Source organism: Athene cunicularia (assembly GCF_003259725.1).
Source record: "Athene cunicularia isolate RWA chromosome 2 unlocalized genomic scaffold, athCun1 chr2_part1, whole genome shotgun sequence".
In the NCBI taxonomy this organism is placed as follows: domain Eukaryota; kingdom Metazoa; phylum Chordata; class Aves; order Strigiformes; family Strigidae; genus Athene; species Athene cunicularia.
Window position 1 is genome coordinate 87041740 of NW_020799095.1, and position 19140 is coordinate 87060879.

At 39.7% G+C, this 19140-nt stretch overlaps 1 protein-coding gene across 1 annotated transcript in view; it reads left to right on the forward strand.

Moving 5' to 3' along the window:
- The window catches only part of GALNT12 (polypeptide N-acetylgalactosaminyltransferase 12), a 47851-nt gene extending 30900 nt beyond the window's left edge, over positions 1-16951 (forward strand). Inside the window, exons 9-11 of the mRNA XM_026841406.1 lie at positions 7197-7310; positions 13976-14131; positions 16708-16951. Of these exons, the coding sequence (XP_026697207.1) occupies positions 7197-7310; positions 13976-14131; positions 16708-16845 (408 nt within the window). The 3' untranslated portion in view covers positions 16846-16951. The remainder of the gene's footprint in view (positions 1-7196; positions 7311-13975; positions 14132-16707) is intronic.
- Positions 16952-19140: the final 2189 nt, after the last annotated feature.

Consider the following 19140-nt stretch of genomic DNA (forward strand, 5'->3'; position numbering starts at 1 on the left):
GCTGCCATCTGCACTTCAGTTACTCAGTCTGCTGGATCTCCTTCAGTGGAGGGAAAAACCTGACCACTGTGGATATACAAAATGTACAGGAACCAAGCGTCCCTTCAGTCTTCCCTCATAGCTTTGTTACCTGTTGAATAAAAAAGATCCTAATGTGACAATGCTGCAGTTTTCTGCAGAGAACTCTGTTTTCCGGGGTAGCTCTAGGAGTTCCCATAGGAGTGCATCAATTGGCAGCAAAGCCCTTCGGAGCCTCTGAGAGAGTAGCCACCCTCCTTCATTTGTCTTGGAGCTTGCACTTGAGTTGGTATCTCTGTGTGATCACTGGCATGAAAGGTACTATTCACCATTATCCAGTACCTTGAACAGACCCTGGTACAACATCGGTTCACTTTTTGTTGTTTCGTGACAGGTCTCTAACTGACAAGGTCAGAGACAATGGAAGCAATAAGGTATTCCAAGACTTACCTTCCAGGAGCATTTCAGTAACCTTATCCTCCCCTTCACCCTCCAAAAGAAAACCTAGACTGGTGGCTGTAATAGTGCTTCAGCCTCCAGGGGAGGGGGCGGGACTTGCAGTTTCTTTCATGATTTAACTGCACGTGTCATCCTCAGGAAAGGTGTTGACAATACCTAGAAGTAATAATTCATGTTCAGAGCTGCTTGAGGTATCTACAGTGTAATTTAAGTGTGCTCTATATATTTCTCTAAAAACAATTCTTAAATGCTGTCATGTAGTTGTGAGTATAATAAGAATACACCATTTTTTTTTGGCACAAAGAATTTAAAATGTGATTAGAGTTATACTTCAAGAAAGTGACAGTGCAAAAATGACACCTACTGATTTGTGGATATTGAGTCCCATCTGCTAGCTTCAATGAATCATTGATCATGTTCTTTACTTCTGCCTTAGCTCTGTAGTGCTTTTCTGGTTCAGACAAATACTCTGTTAAAAAGTGTCGCCTTTGTTAACAGCTCAGTTTAGTGTGAGCTTGTTTAATTGTTCAAAGAGGTTGCAAGGGATAATGGGATTTCTCCCTCCCTTGAAAATCTTCACACGAAGTTGAAAAGTCTAAGATTATCTGTAGGTCAGCCATATGTTATTGAAATAAATGCGAGAATTATTGAACAGCACTTAGTGCCATGCACTGGCAATTAGAGACTTGTGCTAAAATTCTTCTCCTGATACATAAAGTTTTACTATCTGTACTGAACTTGGTTGTCTAAAAGGGCCTAAAACTTGATTTAAACATACAGAATTCTGAATAATTTGCCTGAGCTATGTTTGCATTCTTATAAACTTCCTGAGGCCTGGAAATGGGGGAAATGCATCTCCTTAGTAGTAGAATTAGTAGCCTTTATACTAAAATCATATAGCATCAATAAATCTGGAATACCACAATACTGATTTATCTCAGTATTCTGAACAAAATCATACTTTAAGAAGTGGTACTATCAGTATCACAAATGTTCTCGTTTGTTTTTTTTTGTTGTTGTTGTTAACTTAAGTCAGATTTTTTCCATAAAAGTACTGGTACTGGAACCGTGGAGTGAAGTTCAAAACATAAAATTTCAAACGTTAAGGCTGCAGAGGCCATTATGAGACAAAATTTTGGAAAACACTCAAATTGCTCTATGAGGTGACAGCATTAGATAAAAGGATAACTGCATGGAAAACTTAAATAAATTGCCACAACTTCAAGGGTTGTTCCCTTTCTTGCATAGCATTTTTGTAGGAGTACGTTGTAAGTCCCTATTCACTATTTTAATGAAAGAGCAAAGAAAATTTGGAGAGGTTACTCTGACTTCCTGTCTGAGCTCCTAGTACTGTTTTGTGCAGTGGCATATTAAAGCAAGGTGAGCTAGACGCTCTGACAGCTCTGAATGAGAGTGACACCTCAGCTGCCAGGGTGGGGGCCATAGGCATGGTCTATCTTACATCTATATAGATAGATATAAGGAAGAAATTTTTTACAATGAGGATGGTAGGGCGTTAGAACAGGTGCTCAAGGCCAGGTTGGACTGGACTTTGAGGAACCTGATCTAATGGAAGATGTCCCTGCCCATGGCTGGGGAGTTGGACTGGATGGTTTTTAAAGGTCCCTTCCATCCCAAACCATTCTGTGGTTGTATGATTCTTCCTCCTTGCTTGGCTCAAGCAGGTGCCATTTTTGGAACTTTGTGTGGGATGTGAACTAAACATTTTGACTTCAATTTTTTTGTTGTTGTTTTTTGGTAGGAGGGGGGCTGATAGGCACATAGTGAGTTAATAAGGTGTCAGTGTTTCTGGAAAGGCTTAATAATCCCTTTTAGGTTCTTGTGTAGAGCACTAATGCCCTTTTACTGGTATAGCATATGATTTGGTCATCCTTGAATATGCGCTTACCAGCATGCTGTACTTGTGCTTCAGTGGATGTGAAATCTTAAAAATATCTGAACCCCAGCTCTGCACTGTGCACACTGCCCGCCTAGATAGTCCAGACTAGGTCTGCTTACAGATTTTAGCTCTCTTGGGGAGGGGATGGTGTGGGCACCACTAGGGACCTTGAGCCATCTTGTGTTTAATATTGGTACTGTGATGTTGTTGCATTGTGCAGCTAGGTGAAGGTACAGGAACTGGGCAGCACTGTGATCTCTTCGTGTTACTGTTGGCTGTGGAAATGCATGGCTGCAAAGCAGTGTAGTAGTTAGGGTTCCACTCCCTGCTAAGGTGTGCTCAGTATAGCTCGCACTCAGGGTGCATATCTGAAGGTAAAGATCCTGGTCAATTAGTGAATCTGGCTTTGAACTTGGCATCCGGATTGCTTTTAAAAGACAGTGTTGTCACAGCAATTGGGATTTCATCTTTCCTTTTTATGTAAGTTTGATCACTTGGCAGTGGCACCATATTATGTTCTGATACGAGAAGTTTTTCTTTGTTCTTCTCAGTTTCTAGCTGATCTTCCAGCTGAATGTGAAGCAGTTAAGCTGGTAGATGTCTGTTTTGTCTATCTAGCTGATGGCTCTTTTCACCACCTGTCCTTAAAGGCATCTGCAACTAACTGAATCAGTTGGGAGTTCAAAAACTTGAATTTTTCTATTGGCGGCTTCCTTCCACATTTTCTCCCAAGACTGTCTTGTCTTCGAAGAATTTATCAATGCTTAGTCATAATTTTTTAATTTAGACCAGATACCACCTTAAAAAAAATCAGAAAGAAAGATCTTAAGCCTTTAAAACTATGAAGAATTTTGTTTTGCTGTGATATGAAAGAGACCATTTTGTAAATTATCTAAGTAGCAGATGATATATATGGACAGGCTTACAGAAGAAGACATCTTAGCGATGTGGCTTATGTAATCAAGAAGACTATTTCTTGTCTGGTCTTACAAGTTCTCACAGGTATCGGGCTCCAAAACAGACTTGTGTAGGGTATACCTCTAAAACTGCATTATAATACAATTTGTACAGCTGCCACTTGAGATTGAATTGGTACCTAAGGTTATGGCTGACTAGACCCTGGAGATCTTGTGCCCATCACAGGAAAATACGCATCACTCTGCTGGCTGTACAGCCTCTGAAAGCTTGAGATAGACATTTTTAAAGAAAGTGGGAGAAATTCAAGTGTTTGATATTAATCTCAAGTGAACACACCATCACTTGAGACATGTGCTTGTATGTTCTTGAGCCTCCCAGAGAGATCTGGACTTCCTGGGGTGAGGAACTAAGTTCCGACAAGTGGTGTCTTATCATCAATTCCTTCAAAGGATCTTAGCCATCAGTGTTCCATACCCATTTCAGCATTGCACTTAAGTTAACAGAAATCCGAGGATATTCACAATCTTTTTTTGAAGAAGGGTGGTATGAAATGGCAGACACTCAGTAAAATCATTCCCCGTGACTGCTTGGATTACTTCTGAGGTAAAGGCTTACACCTGGTCAGTGCCGTGAAGCCATTGGTTTGCTACAAGTTCACATCTTACTGTGTCCTACAGTATCATCTGCCCATACTACTAATGCATCAGCACCAATGCCACTGTGGCGGAATAAAGAGGATTCTGATCTGTTTTGTGGATGAAGAGAAAGGTTGGCTGTGCTCCACTGGCTGAATTTATCAACTTAATGTAATGAAGTTTTGATGTCAAAAATCTGTTGTTGATGCTTTGCATACAGTTATATGAAATGGATTTTATCTTAAAAAAAAACCCACCAAACTAATAATTATTTACAAGATGCCATCTGTATTGTGTCCAGATGTTAGGAAACAATAGATTTAAATTTCTCCAAGCAGTAAGGGATAAAGGTCTGAGGCAAATATCTCTGTAGTTACTGTTTGTTACCTGTCACAGCCTCCAAACAGAGTGTTAACTAAGTGGAATTGTAGGGTACACCTGTAGTGTTTGAATAGGAGGCAAATGTTGTAGAAAGACACAGCCAGTAATCCTGCATGGGCAGAACTTTTTAGAACTGAAGTCTGAGTTTTAATGGCAAGGTGATGAACATTTTTTCTTGCTTCTGTTTCTCTAATGCAGCATTCTGCAAAAGAATTAAGGTAAGTCACGGAGAAAATTTTGTTCTTATTGCATGACTTGTTTATGGTGGATATGGGAACAAAGATAGCTTCAGAAATGAATGGATGATTACTGTTTTGATAGAGCTGTTGCACATAAAAGGAACTTAAACAGTGTATTCTCATCAACAAATGAAAAATATTACTATCACAAATTCTCTCATACTTTTTTCTGCTTTGGAACAGGGGATAGATTTTACTTTTTTTTTTTTGTATAAATGGTGCTGTGGTCAGATTTTCAAATGTGATTATTTTCAAATCTTTGTCATTTCAAATCAGGTTATTTAACAGCTTAGTATGCACTATTCCCACAAACTTGATCTTCAATATTTATTAGGCTTCCTGATAAAGTGTTGGGTGTAAAACAAACTGGAAGAACCAGGTTGAAATATGGACCGTGTAGGTTTAGGAATATGTCTGCATGTATCACAGACATTTATGCATGAAAGAGAAAAATGAGAGAACATACATGGTAACATCCTGGGAGTACAGGCTCAGTTTTGAACCATCTGAAATGAAGCTTAAGTTAGTAATCTTTTACACAGCTTTCGTTTTGTTGTCTGTATTTGGCCATTACATAACATGCGTAGGAGTTACCGTAGTTCTGGAGGTGCACGGTATTTTAAAATAGATTATTTAAAATTCCAGGCCACAAAAGGGAGCACATGCTTGAGCACATGCTGGGGGCTGACAGCAAAGAGCACGCGCTTGGAGTGGTGGCAGAGGTGTTGGGTTGTCTGAAAGGGCACCACAGATAAGGGCTTTGCTGCATTTATCTTCCCTTGGAGCCAGGCAAAGTCGTACGTTATTAAACATACTAATGAGAGACCCTCTGATCCTGAGGACAGCTGCTGACAACAACCAAAACCAATTTACGTTTTTAGAGATACAATTACCATTTTTAAGTGGTTATGACTTTAAGTTGACATTTCTTGATGTGGAATGTAGAAACATGAGAAGCTTATTGTTTGGTTTATGTAGTTCCATGATACTGTTAAAAATAATTTGTGAAAGACACTTTTCCTTCCTGTTTTTGTAAGTGTATTTCTCGCCTAGTGCTATGAAGGTAAACAAAATGTTTTCTTCTGACAGCTCAAGGAGGGGGGTACAGTGATCTAGTGAGTTCCCATCAAGCCAAACAGCACTTATAGAGAGGGTGCCCAGGGGTTTCTTTTGCTTCTGGTAAACTTGGGCACTAAAACTAAGGATGAATTTTATCACACAACAAATTCAGATGTTAGTTTATCCAGTACTGAAAAAATACACCAAATGCTTAGTGGAAACATGTTCAGAGAGGAATTAAGAGGCAAAGCCTGTAAATGTAGGGCTTAAGTCCTACATTTATACATTTAGCTCTGACAGGAGAGCCTCACATCTCCAGCAGCCCTGCAAAGGGCCCCAAGCCATGGCGGCTCAGTGGTCCTCCCCAGCCCCCCAGTGTATTGCTGTTGCCTTGGGCTGGCAGCCCAGGCATGCAGAGCACTGAGCTCTTGGCTGTCTTTCAGCAGGAGTGGGCACAAAGCAGTGGAAAGAAGACATCGTGTAGCAATAAAAGTAGAAGTTGGGAAAGCAAAAATATATGTAGAACACAAGTATTTAATTTTCCAGCTTGTGTGGTTTGCTCTGTGGTGGGTCCTGCGAGGTTTGTCTTGTTTGTTTGGTTTTAGCCTTCTGCAATCCCTCCGTGTCCTTTCATTCTCCACATTAAGAACTGAGGATACAATTATCGTGACTAGGAAAGAGTGGTGAAATTACACCTTGCTGAAGTAACTCTTCTGAGATTTACTCTGTTTGTTCTTTTTGTCTGTGATATAATTACACTCCCTAATGGGGACATTCAGCTTGAACCTGTGTTTACAGAACTTGTTTTGCTCTGTGTAATTTTAAATTTGGTTAAGTGGCTAATACTAGGAGTCAGTAATTGTTATGGCATTGCTTAACTTACTTTAAGTTACTTTTGCCTCCTGGATACTTAAATGCAAATCCTGGTTAATTAGCCTGATGGTTTTAATACCTGATAACAATATTTTAAAATTTAATCTAAAAGTTATGCACCTATTCTGTCAGAGATAAGCAATGATAGTAAAGAATGTTTAATATCACACCTAGTGTCTCTTTCCAAAGATATATCTTGCCCACTTTGATGATTTCTGGTCTTAAAATCTGTCTGCTTGTTCAACCTCAAGAGGGAACTGGAGTCCTTTCAAAAATTAATCCTTCCTATATCTCCCATTTGACAAAGTGGGAAAAGTATGTAGTCATCATAAGAAAATTGAAAGTAGGTCCTGGGCCGGGGGAGAGACATGGCAGACTCTTTTGTTCTGCATGAATTGCTGGCTTTTTGGGTTTCAGCACAGCTTTTCATAGTTCCTGTCTACTTCATCTGCAAATACACTGGAACATGGTGTCACTTCTAGGGGAAGCCATTGTGTCTGGCTGCTTTAATGCCCAGAGTCAGGATGGTTCCAACAGTTTTACTTCACATTAGTCAGAGAGATGTTGCCATTGGATCCATTTGATCTAATCCCATTAATTTGCACTAGCTCTGAGATACAAACCTTACAGCCCAGCAGGATGGGTGTAAAGTGACTACAGTATATCTTCCTTACTTTGGATTAATACTTTAAAATATTATTTTGTTTTGATTAGCTGAAGAGTAGAGGAATGGCAAACTTCTGCTTTGATTATAACCCTACAAATGAACATCAAGTAACTGGACACAGGATCATACTATACCCATGTCATGGCATGGGACAAAATCAGGTAAGATTCATTTTTTATTTTCATTTTGACGAACATTGTTGTTGTAATGTAAAAAAGTATGGTAAAGGCATTGCAGTAGGGCTGAGAGAATATATTTCCACAGCAAGGTGATCTTAGATCTACTTTTGGTTCTTGCACTGAATGCTTTTAACTTTGATATATCTTCAGGTTAAATTTTCTTCATTCTGAAGACATGTCTACCCAGACCAGGGAACTCATGCATACCTTCATTATACCTTTCCACAGACCTCATTAGCAGGGGTTAATAGCAGAGCAGTGCAGCTGTAGTGCTTATAGGCCAGTGTTCACTCACCTCCAGCTGGTCTTGGGCAGATCAGCACATCATGGGCTTTTGTCTGTCCACATTTCCAAAGCCCTCAATACTGCCAACTGCAAACCTCACCTAGCCTGTGTCTGTCATCGTGCCTGTTCCTGCTTGTCTAAATGCACAAGAGGGTTTGGATGTCATTTTCCCCTGTACTCCACTCTACAGAAATGTCCTCCCGGGCTTGGGATCCACTATCCTGGAGAGCAGGGATCCCATCTAACACTTGTTCTCTTGTTTTTAACTTCTGAAGCTGAAAATGCTTGCTGGTATCTTTCTCCACGTTGATTGAAACTATGTGCAGCAGTGTTTAGTTATGATACCCATAAAGCTGTCTGCATAATGCTGTGGTAAAGGTGTTTGGGGCACCATGTGCCAATATATAATGGCTATTCTGCATGGGTTTGAGTGGCCACCTTCTAGAATTGAGGTTTGGTGTTTGATGTTTGACATAACATGTACTTGTCTATCTAGCTTGATTTTTGGCTTCTAACCCAGATTAGACTATATGGCATGCTCCTAGTTGGGAGGGGTGAAGAGATATGCAGCGTCTTGTTGAGAGTAAGTACAGAACTGTGTGACAGTTTGGGTGGCTTGACTAGGTTTTTTAAGGAAATTAATCCAAACATTCAAATAGGAAAGGAAAAACAAATTTGGAAAAGAACCAGAGATGTGGCATATAAGCAGTGTTATCTGTTCTTTTTCTGAATTCTGCTTTAAAAAATATTATAAAAGCTTGAGGAGTGAAAACTAAATCTGTATTGAGGAGAAAGCTTCTAATATGAATTGCATTTTACATGAGAAAAGGAAAACAACAGTCTGAGCACTGTGCTTTGGAATTTAAAAGAAAGTAGATTTGTTTCTGATAGCAAGTTTATTATCTTAAGTATTAGAACTTTTATTTAGTATTATTTATTAGTTTATGTCTTAACTTTCCTAATGTTTCTGCCCTGGAGGGCAGGAGGAGAATCTTGTGTCATAAATGCCAAAGTTCTTGTTACTGACAGGTGTATGTCAAGAATGCTAAGCCATACCACACCAACCCATTTTATCTCCTCAGTTCATCTCCACGCCCAAATTAAGCATACTTCTATACACCTATATAGATGATAAGTTTGTAATCACATAACCTAGTTAAGCCACTTTCTTATGAGGAAGAGTTGATTGTTTTTGTAGATTAAGTATTTCATGTATGGGATTACATGCTCACATGCAAAAGGTATTTATAGATATTTTTTTTTCCCCTTGTATTACAGATTGCAAAGAGGAGAGGGCTTGAATCTTTATGTATTGCTCTGAGCAAAAAAAAGTTTATTTAAATTTTGTCCTTTCCACCAAGAAAAAAGAAAGACATAGAATAAAAGGTGAAAGCAGAAGAAAAGTACAATTCAGAGATGAATTCTCATGAGATGACATTTTTACAGTTATTCTTTGTTTAGCTAGCACTAAAAGATTAACTGAATTTACTGCAAAGATACGACATCACTGGATATTAATACTGTTACGTCTCTGTTGATGGTGCGATGCATCAGCGTACCTGCAATAGCAGGCACTCAACTGAGAGCTGTGATGCTGTTGGAGCTGTGCAATTAGTGCTCCCTCTGCTGACATCCAGGCAGCAGGAGGAAGGAGAAATGGAGAAACTACCAGACTGCAAGAAAATATGAGATGACACAAGAGAATTACAGAGCCTGAGGAGGGAAGGTCCAACACAGGAAGTGGGCAAAACAGTATTAGTGATATGGGCACAAGGCATGGGAGGGCTGACATGGGAGCAAGTGAAAGAGGGCCAAAGTGACAGAGGGCAGAAGTAGTTTGGGACAGAGGTAGGGCAACGGACGAGGAGCAGGGAATGCGTGACAGAGGAAGTAGTAGTTAGGAGCTACAGAGAGGGAGCATGAAACAAGCAGAATCACTGGAGACCCCTTTAGTAGAAAGGGGCAGGGGGACTGAATGTGGGAGCAGAGATACCAGTTAGCAAAGGGAGGCATGAGTAGGGGTGACAGGTAAGTAGTTGCACGAGGGGTGGACAGCAGGAAGAGCTGTGGGTGGGGGAACAGAGAGAAGCTGAAATAAGACAAGACATAGAAGTACAAGTGAGATGGGAAATGGACATCAGGATTGCTGAATTTGCACCTCCTTCTTCTGCCTCACAAATAGCTGTAAAATCTACCAGCAAGATATTTGTCTCCATTTCCTTTCCGTCTCCTGTCCCTTTTGACAGTCGTTCTTAAAAGGTAACAGGCTGGTGGTGTGAATTCCTTAGCTCAGTTGGCAGGTGACAATGGCAGGACTGAAACAGTCCAATCTCCCACATGTACATCCCCTACTGGCAGCTGATGGAACTGATGGTGACAAGGTTGGTCATCCTCTAGTTCAATCAACGCCAAGGAGAGCAAGGCATGTCAGCACACAGTTTCACAGATGTTTGCTGACAACAGGCAGCCTTTAACTTCTGTTTTGCCCTTGGGAGGGAATTTGCCACCCTAATCGCAAGCTCTACAGCTTTAGCAGCAAACCCTCATTACAAAGCTTCACTCCTGTTCCTGTCCTGCACCATATGTCACAGAGAACTCCAGCTTCTCTACTCTATGCTATTTAACACTTTCTTTTCCATGCTGGCTGGCTCCCAGTCTTTCTCTAATTCCCTTGCTCTGTCTCTCCCCTCACCAGTTACTACCTAGACTAGGTTATGTTTTGCACCTTTTCACATGCCTTTCTTCTTTCCTGGCTAGCTCCCATTTTTAATCCTCTAGTTGTCTCATCCCTTCCTCCTGTTGCAGAGTTTTGTTCCAGCATTCATCACTTTCTTCCTCAAATAGTATTACTTCCTGCTGCACGTTCACACTGTCTCATGGTATCAAGGAATAAAGTTTATCCTCAAGAGTACAGCTCAGTAAAATTATTCTCCAGAAACATCAGGATAGGATTTAACATTAATGAAGGTTAACTTGGTCAGCCACTGGTCTTACACACCAGTACATCCATCCTTTGGCATGGTATGCTAGTGGCAGGTGGCTGCTTATGTAGGGGACAACTGCAAGAGTTCTTTTCACTGGAAGCAATTCTCCACTTAAGAGTGACCTCTGTGTTCACTGTGTCAAGAGGAGAGAGCTCCATGCTCTCAATTATTTATAAAGGCCAGCACCTGCTCCCATTTTATGTCTCAGTAAGTAAAACCACTCTCAGAAAACTAAGGTCCCTGATAATTGGCTGCTATTTTTCCTTGAATCCATGGCCGAAGTGAGAGGGTACCCTTTAGTCCTTTTGAGTTGCTTTTGTGTCAGCCGTAAGAAAGCTAACTGTGGATTGTTTAAAACTAGTATGTTCCATTATACCAAGAAGGTGAGGATATGACTGTGATAGGAGCTGAGTGTGTATGGAAGAGAGGCAGAAAATATGCAAAACATTGACTAGTTGGTGCTTGCACCTCAGGCTGCTGATGTTTTATGGAAGTGTCTGCCCCAGTAGATGAGAATTTTAATTTTGAAATTCAACTTTGAAATTCAACACCCATAAAGCCCATTGCCCTTCTTGGTATGGTATGGTTGGAAAGTGGTATAGAGGGCACCAATGTGTGATGGCAGGAAGCTAACCTGGGATGGTAAGAGGATGAGAAGACACTAAGCAGCCTGTTTTGTCTGCAGTACCCTCCAATATTTCCATTTGCAAATGATAGATTTGAGGCAAATAGGGAGAGACAAAAGCTTAGCAAAACCATTGGGTTTTCTGTGAAAGGGGTATCAGACTTGGTATAACCTCTCTGCTGGTTCTACCCATCAAGTGCAAACTTCTTCCTGCATGCAGAAGAGCAGTGGCCAGGCACAGAGAGGGATGACGGTGGTTTTTAGGGTCTGGTGAGATCTCTCATTCCACAGAGCACTGATGCAGCCGGGATATATCCTGTGGATTGCTCAGAAACGGTAGGCACTGGATAAAAGGCCTTATCAAGTTTCCCAGTAGCACTTAGGGGAATCTACTGGTTCTTTGAAGAACAGAAATGCAGTAAGGCTACTAGTTTCTAGTCCATGGATCAGTTTGAAAATGCTTCCTTTCTGTCCACATAAGCCACTGGGCAAGGAAAGAGCACTGTTCACTTTTTGAGGAGGAAGAGATTTATATCATGTATTACCAGAGCTTGAAAAAGCCCAAAGCCTGAAGTATTTATTCCATTTAAAGCAGTATAGGGTAAAGAAATGTATAATGTTCATTGGGCAAGGAGGCAGGAGGGATTGGTGGCTAATACTGTAACTGCAGTCCTTAATGTTATCTGGAAATTAAGCATTTTACTTGCTCTTCTCTTCCAAAATCTGGTGCAAGTCCTTGAGAGGCTGTTCCAGAAGGACATCAGTAGTAAGGAGTGCTCTGACCTAGTAGCTGCTCCATCTACTCTTGATGCATCTCATACAATCAGCAGCTTGCAGGCTTTCACTGATACTGAATATAAATTGCTGAAAAGAGTTATTATATCTAATAAATCCACTAATGAGTAAGGCTCTAAACGTGGCCTTGTAAGAGTGGCAGCTGTAAAAATCTATCCATCCAGACACAAATGAGCAGGAGTGAAGCATTTTCTTTATTCACGAGTTGTAGGCTTAAAATGTGTGCCCTTGTAGCTCACTGTGGTGCACAAAGTAGCAGGCTTTCCACATGCCAATCAGATACCGAACCTGGGAACTAAAGCCTGAAGACCCAGGGAATAGCCCCTGCCTATTAGGGTAAAAAATAATAGTAATAGTAATAATAATAATAATAATAATAATAAAGGGCCAACTTTATCACAATTGACTTTTGTTGATTATATTTCTGGCATAAAGCAAATGTTGTAAAGATAGTGCAGCCTACCTCACAGGAACAGATCTTAGCACTATGTTTAAAGGGGAAATTGGGGTCTCCTGGGTGTTAGGTCGACAAGTAGACTTGAAGTAGCTTTCTTGAAACACTCACTTCCCTTCGCAGCTTGCCATAAATGAATGGTGTCAAACAGATCAATTGTGGGGGCGTCAGTCGCTTGCACCACTGACAGGAAAAAAAAAAAGCCATGAAGCTCTACAGGCTGATGCAGTGGGCAGCACTGGTCTGTGTTTGGCTGTGATAGCCACCTCAGCAGAGAAATTCCTGATTGTGATAAAAACAGGGACAAATCTTGTGAAACAACTACCATCAGTGTAATCTAGATCAGAGCTCTTACACCTGGAAATGGATGACTGCAGACTTTGTAATCACATGCTCTTGTTTACATTAAAACCTCATTTGCAGTTTCTGTTTCAAGGATAATTAGCCTTGGTGATTGTTAAGGATGGCTTTGTGGTAAGTTCAAGTATACACAATATTTCTGAGTTGGTACAGTCTGCTTCACGTGGCCTTACAGTGTCTTTCTCCAGGGGTGAAACAAAATAAGAGGATTCCTTCTCTCACTCATCCTTTGATTGGTTTCCACTAATTCAGCTATACTATTGGTAACAAGCAATTTTTGACATGTATAAAATTCTCCTCTACTGAGTAGAACCTAAATCAGATCTAAACACATATCCATGCACTGTAGTCATTTAAATTATTTACAGGTGTGCTAAACACAAACAACTCTCAAACTCTGCTACTCTTTAATGAGGTCCAAAATTTGGCAAATGTCCTTGATAAATACAAAAATGTTAAGGAAGTCTTCTACCATAATTGCTACAGAAGCCAAGACATTTTAGAGCAGGTTCAGAACACCTCTGTAGAGTATTGTACAACAAACAAAGCCAGTAAATTCTTTTTAATAAAGCTCTTTTGTGTTTAAAAGCAGCTGTAGCTGATCTGCTTCAAATAGTATCTTAAAATGTTATATAATAAAATGCTAATCACCATGCATCCTGAGTACTTTGTAACTGGAAATGAACCTTGACCAAACTGCATTTGAACTATGCGGTGAGCAACTCCTTAATTAAAAGTAACATTGTTTTGTGACAACTGAATTAAGAAGGCATAATGTCAGGCTATAAACTGTTTTCCATCCTATTTTTAAGGATTATCTAGAATGTGAAAGTAGAATATTACAGTCGAATTTTGTAAGTTATTTAATGCTGGAATGTCTGTTTTCCAGGACATTTATTCAGCATTTCATACATTTTTAAGTGCTACCAGTGTAAAGCAGTGTTGTGGAGAGAATGATTTTTGTAAAATAGTAAGTAAACAGCAGAAATTAAAGCTCCTTGAATATTTTTGGCAGAATTTCTCTCCATGACAGCAACTTTAATATGTGAATTTAATTATAGTATCTTAGTATATTCTCCTTTATAAATACTTTGTATACATATGAAATGACTGTTGTCCTTTGTTTCTTCTCTTGGGTTTGTAGTTTTTTGAGTACACATCCCATAATGAAATACGTTACAACACCCGACAGCCAGAAGTCTGTGCAGCAGTCGATTCGGGGACCGACTACTTGACAATGTACTTGTGTGAAGAAAACGTCCACAGTATTCCTGAAAACCAGAAGTTCGTTTTTAGAGAGGTATGTGCGTCTGCTTGGTTTTGGGTTTGGTTATTTTTGAGAGTGGGTGGAAGAATTGAGTTTTTTTGTTATCTTACTGCCTGCACAGCATGCAGGCACCTGCATAGATATCTGGGAGAAATATCTTGGGTTTTAATATCTGAACATAGAACCAGGTAGAAGCAGTGCATACGTGAAGACTACGCCAGTCATAAAGAACAGGAAGATGAGATGAAGGAAAGTGCCCTTCTTAACCTCAGAGGGGTTGGGAAGGTTGGCAGAGGTCTCTTTTTGCCCTGTCCACATCTAGCACTTTTTGCAAGCTGCTCAGTTCTCTCTCACATCTCACCCTTACTGTCTTCTCCTGAGAACTGAGGTGCCTCCATATAACCCTTCCCCAGCCAGTCTCATGGCTGGCCTACTTCTGCTCTCCTTTCATTGACTTTTATTTCCCTGTATTCATACCACCATATATCCTTGATACTTCACATACCACCATTACCTGACACTGTAATGTCAAGTAATGTTGTGTAATTTGATGCACCATCAAAAAATGGTGCACCTTCCACCCTACTCCTGCCCCTATACAGGACACATCTTACTGGCTGTGGAGTCTCAGCAGATCTGTGCCTCTCTTCTTCAGCCTTAATGCCTACACCCCAAAGGGTGAGAAGTATGGAGTATATTTAATAAACATAACATGTGATCTTAGAAAACCTTGTGTTCAGTAGTTTTTGATCTCTGAAGGAGTTCCTGGATGCCTGAGAGAAAATAAATTGGATGAAAAATGATGGCCTTGGTCAGGTTCTGGAGTATTATTATTTGGTTAAGGGAAAAAGTCACATAATATATGAAAATGCTATATTTACATAATGTGTCGGCATAATGCATCTAAACTTTTACAGGCTCCATGGTTGACAAATTTCATGCTTAGATACTATCACCAGTGATAGGTGGCAGAGTAAATTCTACAGAAGAACGTGAGAACTCTTGTCCATTCATTAAATCTAGTCCAGACTAAAGTTCACAGTGATATTACTGAGTAAAACAAAATATTTAAAAGACTGACTATAAATGACATTTCATTTTTAATACTGACTTTTAACTAAATTTTTCAAGGTCATATGCATTAATCCCTAAGATGACATATACTGAGCGACCATCAGTTACTTCAGGAAATAACTGAGAAAGCATAGTTTTGTAACATGTGTTTCCACTGCATTCCTAACCATTAATTTTTATCTGAAACTTTAGGAATTATTTTAATAAATCCTCTTTCTTTCTCGTAATGAATTTGTGTCTCTGTGATTTGAACGTACTGCTCTGCTCTGATTCCTCCTGTTCTTTTTGCATTAAATCAGAATCACTAGTCCCCACCTTTCAAGGCAAGTGATGGGTGAGATGTCAGTACCACATTTCTCTTGCTTTGTGTGGAGAAGTGTCAGACACTGGAAAAGCTGTCCTTATAGATGTAGCATAATCAAAAGATTTGAATAGCCTTCCCAGCAGCCTGGCAAGAATTAAGTTCTTATGGGCACCGAGTCAAAAACGAGTGAGGCAGATACGATACTGATTAGTCCGTTCAAAAAATTGAATTATCATGACAGAAATGGGAAAGTCATTCAGCAGCTAAGTCTGTCAGCAAGCCCATAAGCAAGCACACACTGCTGGGCATCAGGGGCTGCGGTTCAAGGCACAATTGGTGCGACACTCCTGATAATGGAAGGAGCAGACTTTCAAAGGAGTCAGGGTTGTGCTTGGAAACAGGGCATCTTTCTTTGGAAGCTGCCAGAGGCTTTGGAAATGGTTACATGTTGGTGTGTCACCTGGGCCAAAGGAATGGTCTCAGAGAAGGGCAGTTCTCCACAGCTGGCTATGCTGCCTTTTTGCAGCTTGCTATCCTAGTTGACAGTGTTTCTGGATTGGAGCAAGTGTTGTGAACTGGATATGAAATGTTCTTGGCGACTCCCATAATAGGAGGGCCTGAGGCCTCAAAATGTATTCTTTAGGGAGTCTGAATGTGGGGGCCTCTCAGACCTTACACCTCTCAGGCAGCTGTGCTGCCATCCGGCAAGGCAAACTAACTCCTCACATATCTGTAGGCAAGGGGGGGCACGCTTAGATATTTTTGCCTTTTCCACTAAAAATACACCCCTGTGAAGAAAGGGGAATTTTTTTTTTTTTCCTAAAAATATATCCAACATCTACACTTGCCTAACAATAGTTACATTTTACTTGCAGGATGTGCAATAAGTTGATGAATTTGGGTAATACCTGTACTTGGTTTTGATCTCTGACCATATTCTGGTGCAGTAACAAAAGGCAATGAAAGTGAATAAAGTTAGCACATCCTTTACAGGCTTAGATGTTAAGACACTGATCACTCTAAAGCAACGCTAATGTAAGTTTAAAAGTAGGGTCTTTTGATAATGTTTCAGAGATCCTCAAATTAGTCATTTTGACTTCATTGCATGGACCCATGAGAAGGATATGTATGGTATTTATTTGTTCTGAATGTTTTCTGTTACTTTTAAAATACAGGCATTTCACTGTGATTTTTAGGACCTGAAAAGCAAAAATTGTTTTGTCTTTTGTAGGATGGTACCTTGTTTCATCTACAAACTCAGAAGTGCATACAAGCAGAGTCAAACGCTTACAATGGTAACCCAGCACCATTGTTACGACCGTGTACCAACTCAGACTACCAAAAATGGTTCTTCAAAGAAAGAAGTTGATTGAGATGTCATCTAGGATATAGCTGAATATGAAATTGTGCTCTTTCTAGTCAGCAGTTAGCCTTTTGAAAATCACATAAGTGAATATATTTTTGTATGGAAAGAACTGTAATTAGTTTACAAGCCTTGGATTTCATTTTCTGGAGCATTAAAAGGCACTAAGCATTGAGAGCTACGTAAAGTAGGTCCACTGGTTATATCATGCTATGGAATCTGCTCCTTTTATCTCTTTGGCAGCTACGTAACTGCTCCTGAAGTGTCTTAGTTTCTTTTCACAAGTGACAATACATTTTTTTAAATCTACTGTGTGAAAGTAAGGCAGTCAAAATAATTGCACTAATGTTATCTGCCAATAACTTAAAATGTTTATTTTTCTACTAAAACATTCTGCAGGTGGGCCTTTTAACAGATATTAGTTAATAATTCTTCTTATCTTTTAAATACCAAGAAAGTAAGCGTAGGCCAGATTCTGCCCTAAGTGACTACCACAAAACCCTCACTGTGTGGATTTGCACATGAAGGCAGAGTAGGTCTGCATGTTTTTGCACAAATAACAATCTAGATGCATACAGATTGCACATGCTTGACAATACTATACATTAAATGTTGTGACAGTTTTAGATGCTCATGGCACTTGTCAAGTTTCTAATCATGCTTAAGTCTGGTTTTGGAGTAAAATGGGGATTTTCTCAAATAAGACAACAATATTTAAAGGTGATGCTCTGGGAAAAGTTATTTAGGTTCACATGGATCTAGCTATGTGGCTGTGTCCCAGACTGCACAACTTACTTTAACATGACGTGGATTTTCAACATTCATAAACTCGCAAGATCAGACCTAGCAATAATTCTTTTGACAAATTTCAAAATTAAAGTTAGAGAAAGTGAATCTAACAAACTATATCTTTCTTTAAATTGTAAAAGTTTAAATGGTTCATGTAAAAATGATTGTATGAACAAAAATGTTTTTGCAACTAATTGATATGATACACAGCTGATATTAACACAGAAAGGATTGTCTTTCAGGTATAACTTGCATTTTGTCTGGGGACTCCTTTTCTGAGAGGTTGGCCATGTGAACACATACAGCCCTATTGAAAACATGGGTTTAATCTGCACCGGTACAAGATGTTTTCTGCCATGGTGTGGCACCTGTCTTACCCAATCAGACAAGCAGTGTGTACAGCAATATATTTTGTCATTGAACATCATCGTTACAATGTTGATTAAAAGGGTTTCAGCTCATAAGGAAAGTTTCTTTCTGTATCAGCTGGAGGTATGTTTATGTGTAGAAGCATGAAAATTTCAACCTTTTTCCCCTCAGAAGTCTTGGCATCTGTTTCGATTACTTTTGGATGTGTTTTGTTATTTGCCTTTGTTCATGTTTTCTATTAAAAATGTACAGCCTTTTCTTTGAATTCTCATAAACCCATGCCATTTTGGCATACCTATTTATATGATTGGGGTGTGGGACTGGGTTTCTGCCTGTATGAGATGCATATGTAGGTTCTTCAAAGGTCTTTCTAAACCCATGTAGATATAATGTTTTTGTGAGCACCTTTACAGTTTTGTCTCTGTGGGATGGACTGATGAAAATGATGTTAGAATTAATAAAATATTTTGTGATTCAGTAGAGTGGGAACTGTGTTTACAACTTTTTTTTTTTTTTTTTTTCTTCTCATGGTCAGTGGTTTTAATCATTGCTCTGATCTCTTAGGCTCTGATCCCTGTAGCACCTGGGAGAAGACAGCTTTATTTTATGGTCTCTCAGGTTTCCTTTCCTGAACTCAGTAATGCTTCTGTACACCTGTTAGCAGCAGTGGTGTGCACTTTGTGGAGTCACAAATCAAAACTGGGTGGCTGCATGAGAGAACTGTGATAGCTCTAGCAACACAGCAAGGATTTTCTATTAAATTCTGATTTGCTTTTTTGACTGTTGATTGAATTACATTAGTAAGTTAATGAGAGCCCAGCTATTAACAGTTGTAGACAAAAGTCTCATTGACCTCCATGGTCAATGAGTTTCGTATTTTAGTTCCAAGATTCCATCATCAGGTGGTGATATGGAAATGGAACTTAGTAATTGGAAATTAGTTTCCATACGTCTTCCCATTCTGCACTTGTTTTAGAGGGAAGTATTGATGTTTTGGTCTTCTGGTGACATGTAGCTGATCTGTTTTCTCATATATCTGTGAACCTGCTAGCTTGGGTTGCATATTTGTTAGGCAAACATACTTATGCTGAGTTCAATAACAGACACTGAGCATAGCAACGTCACCAGCTTGCTCCCCTTACA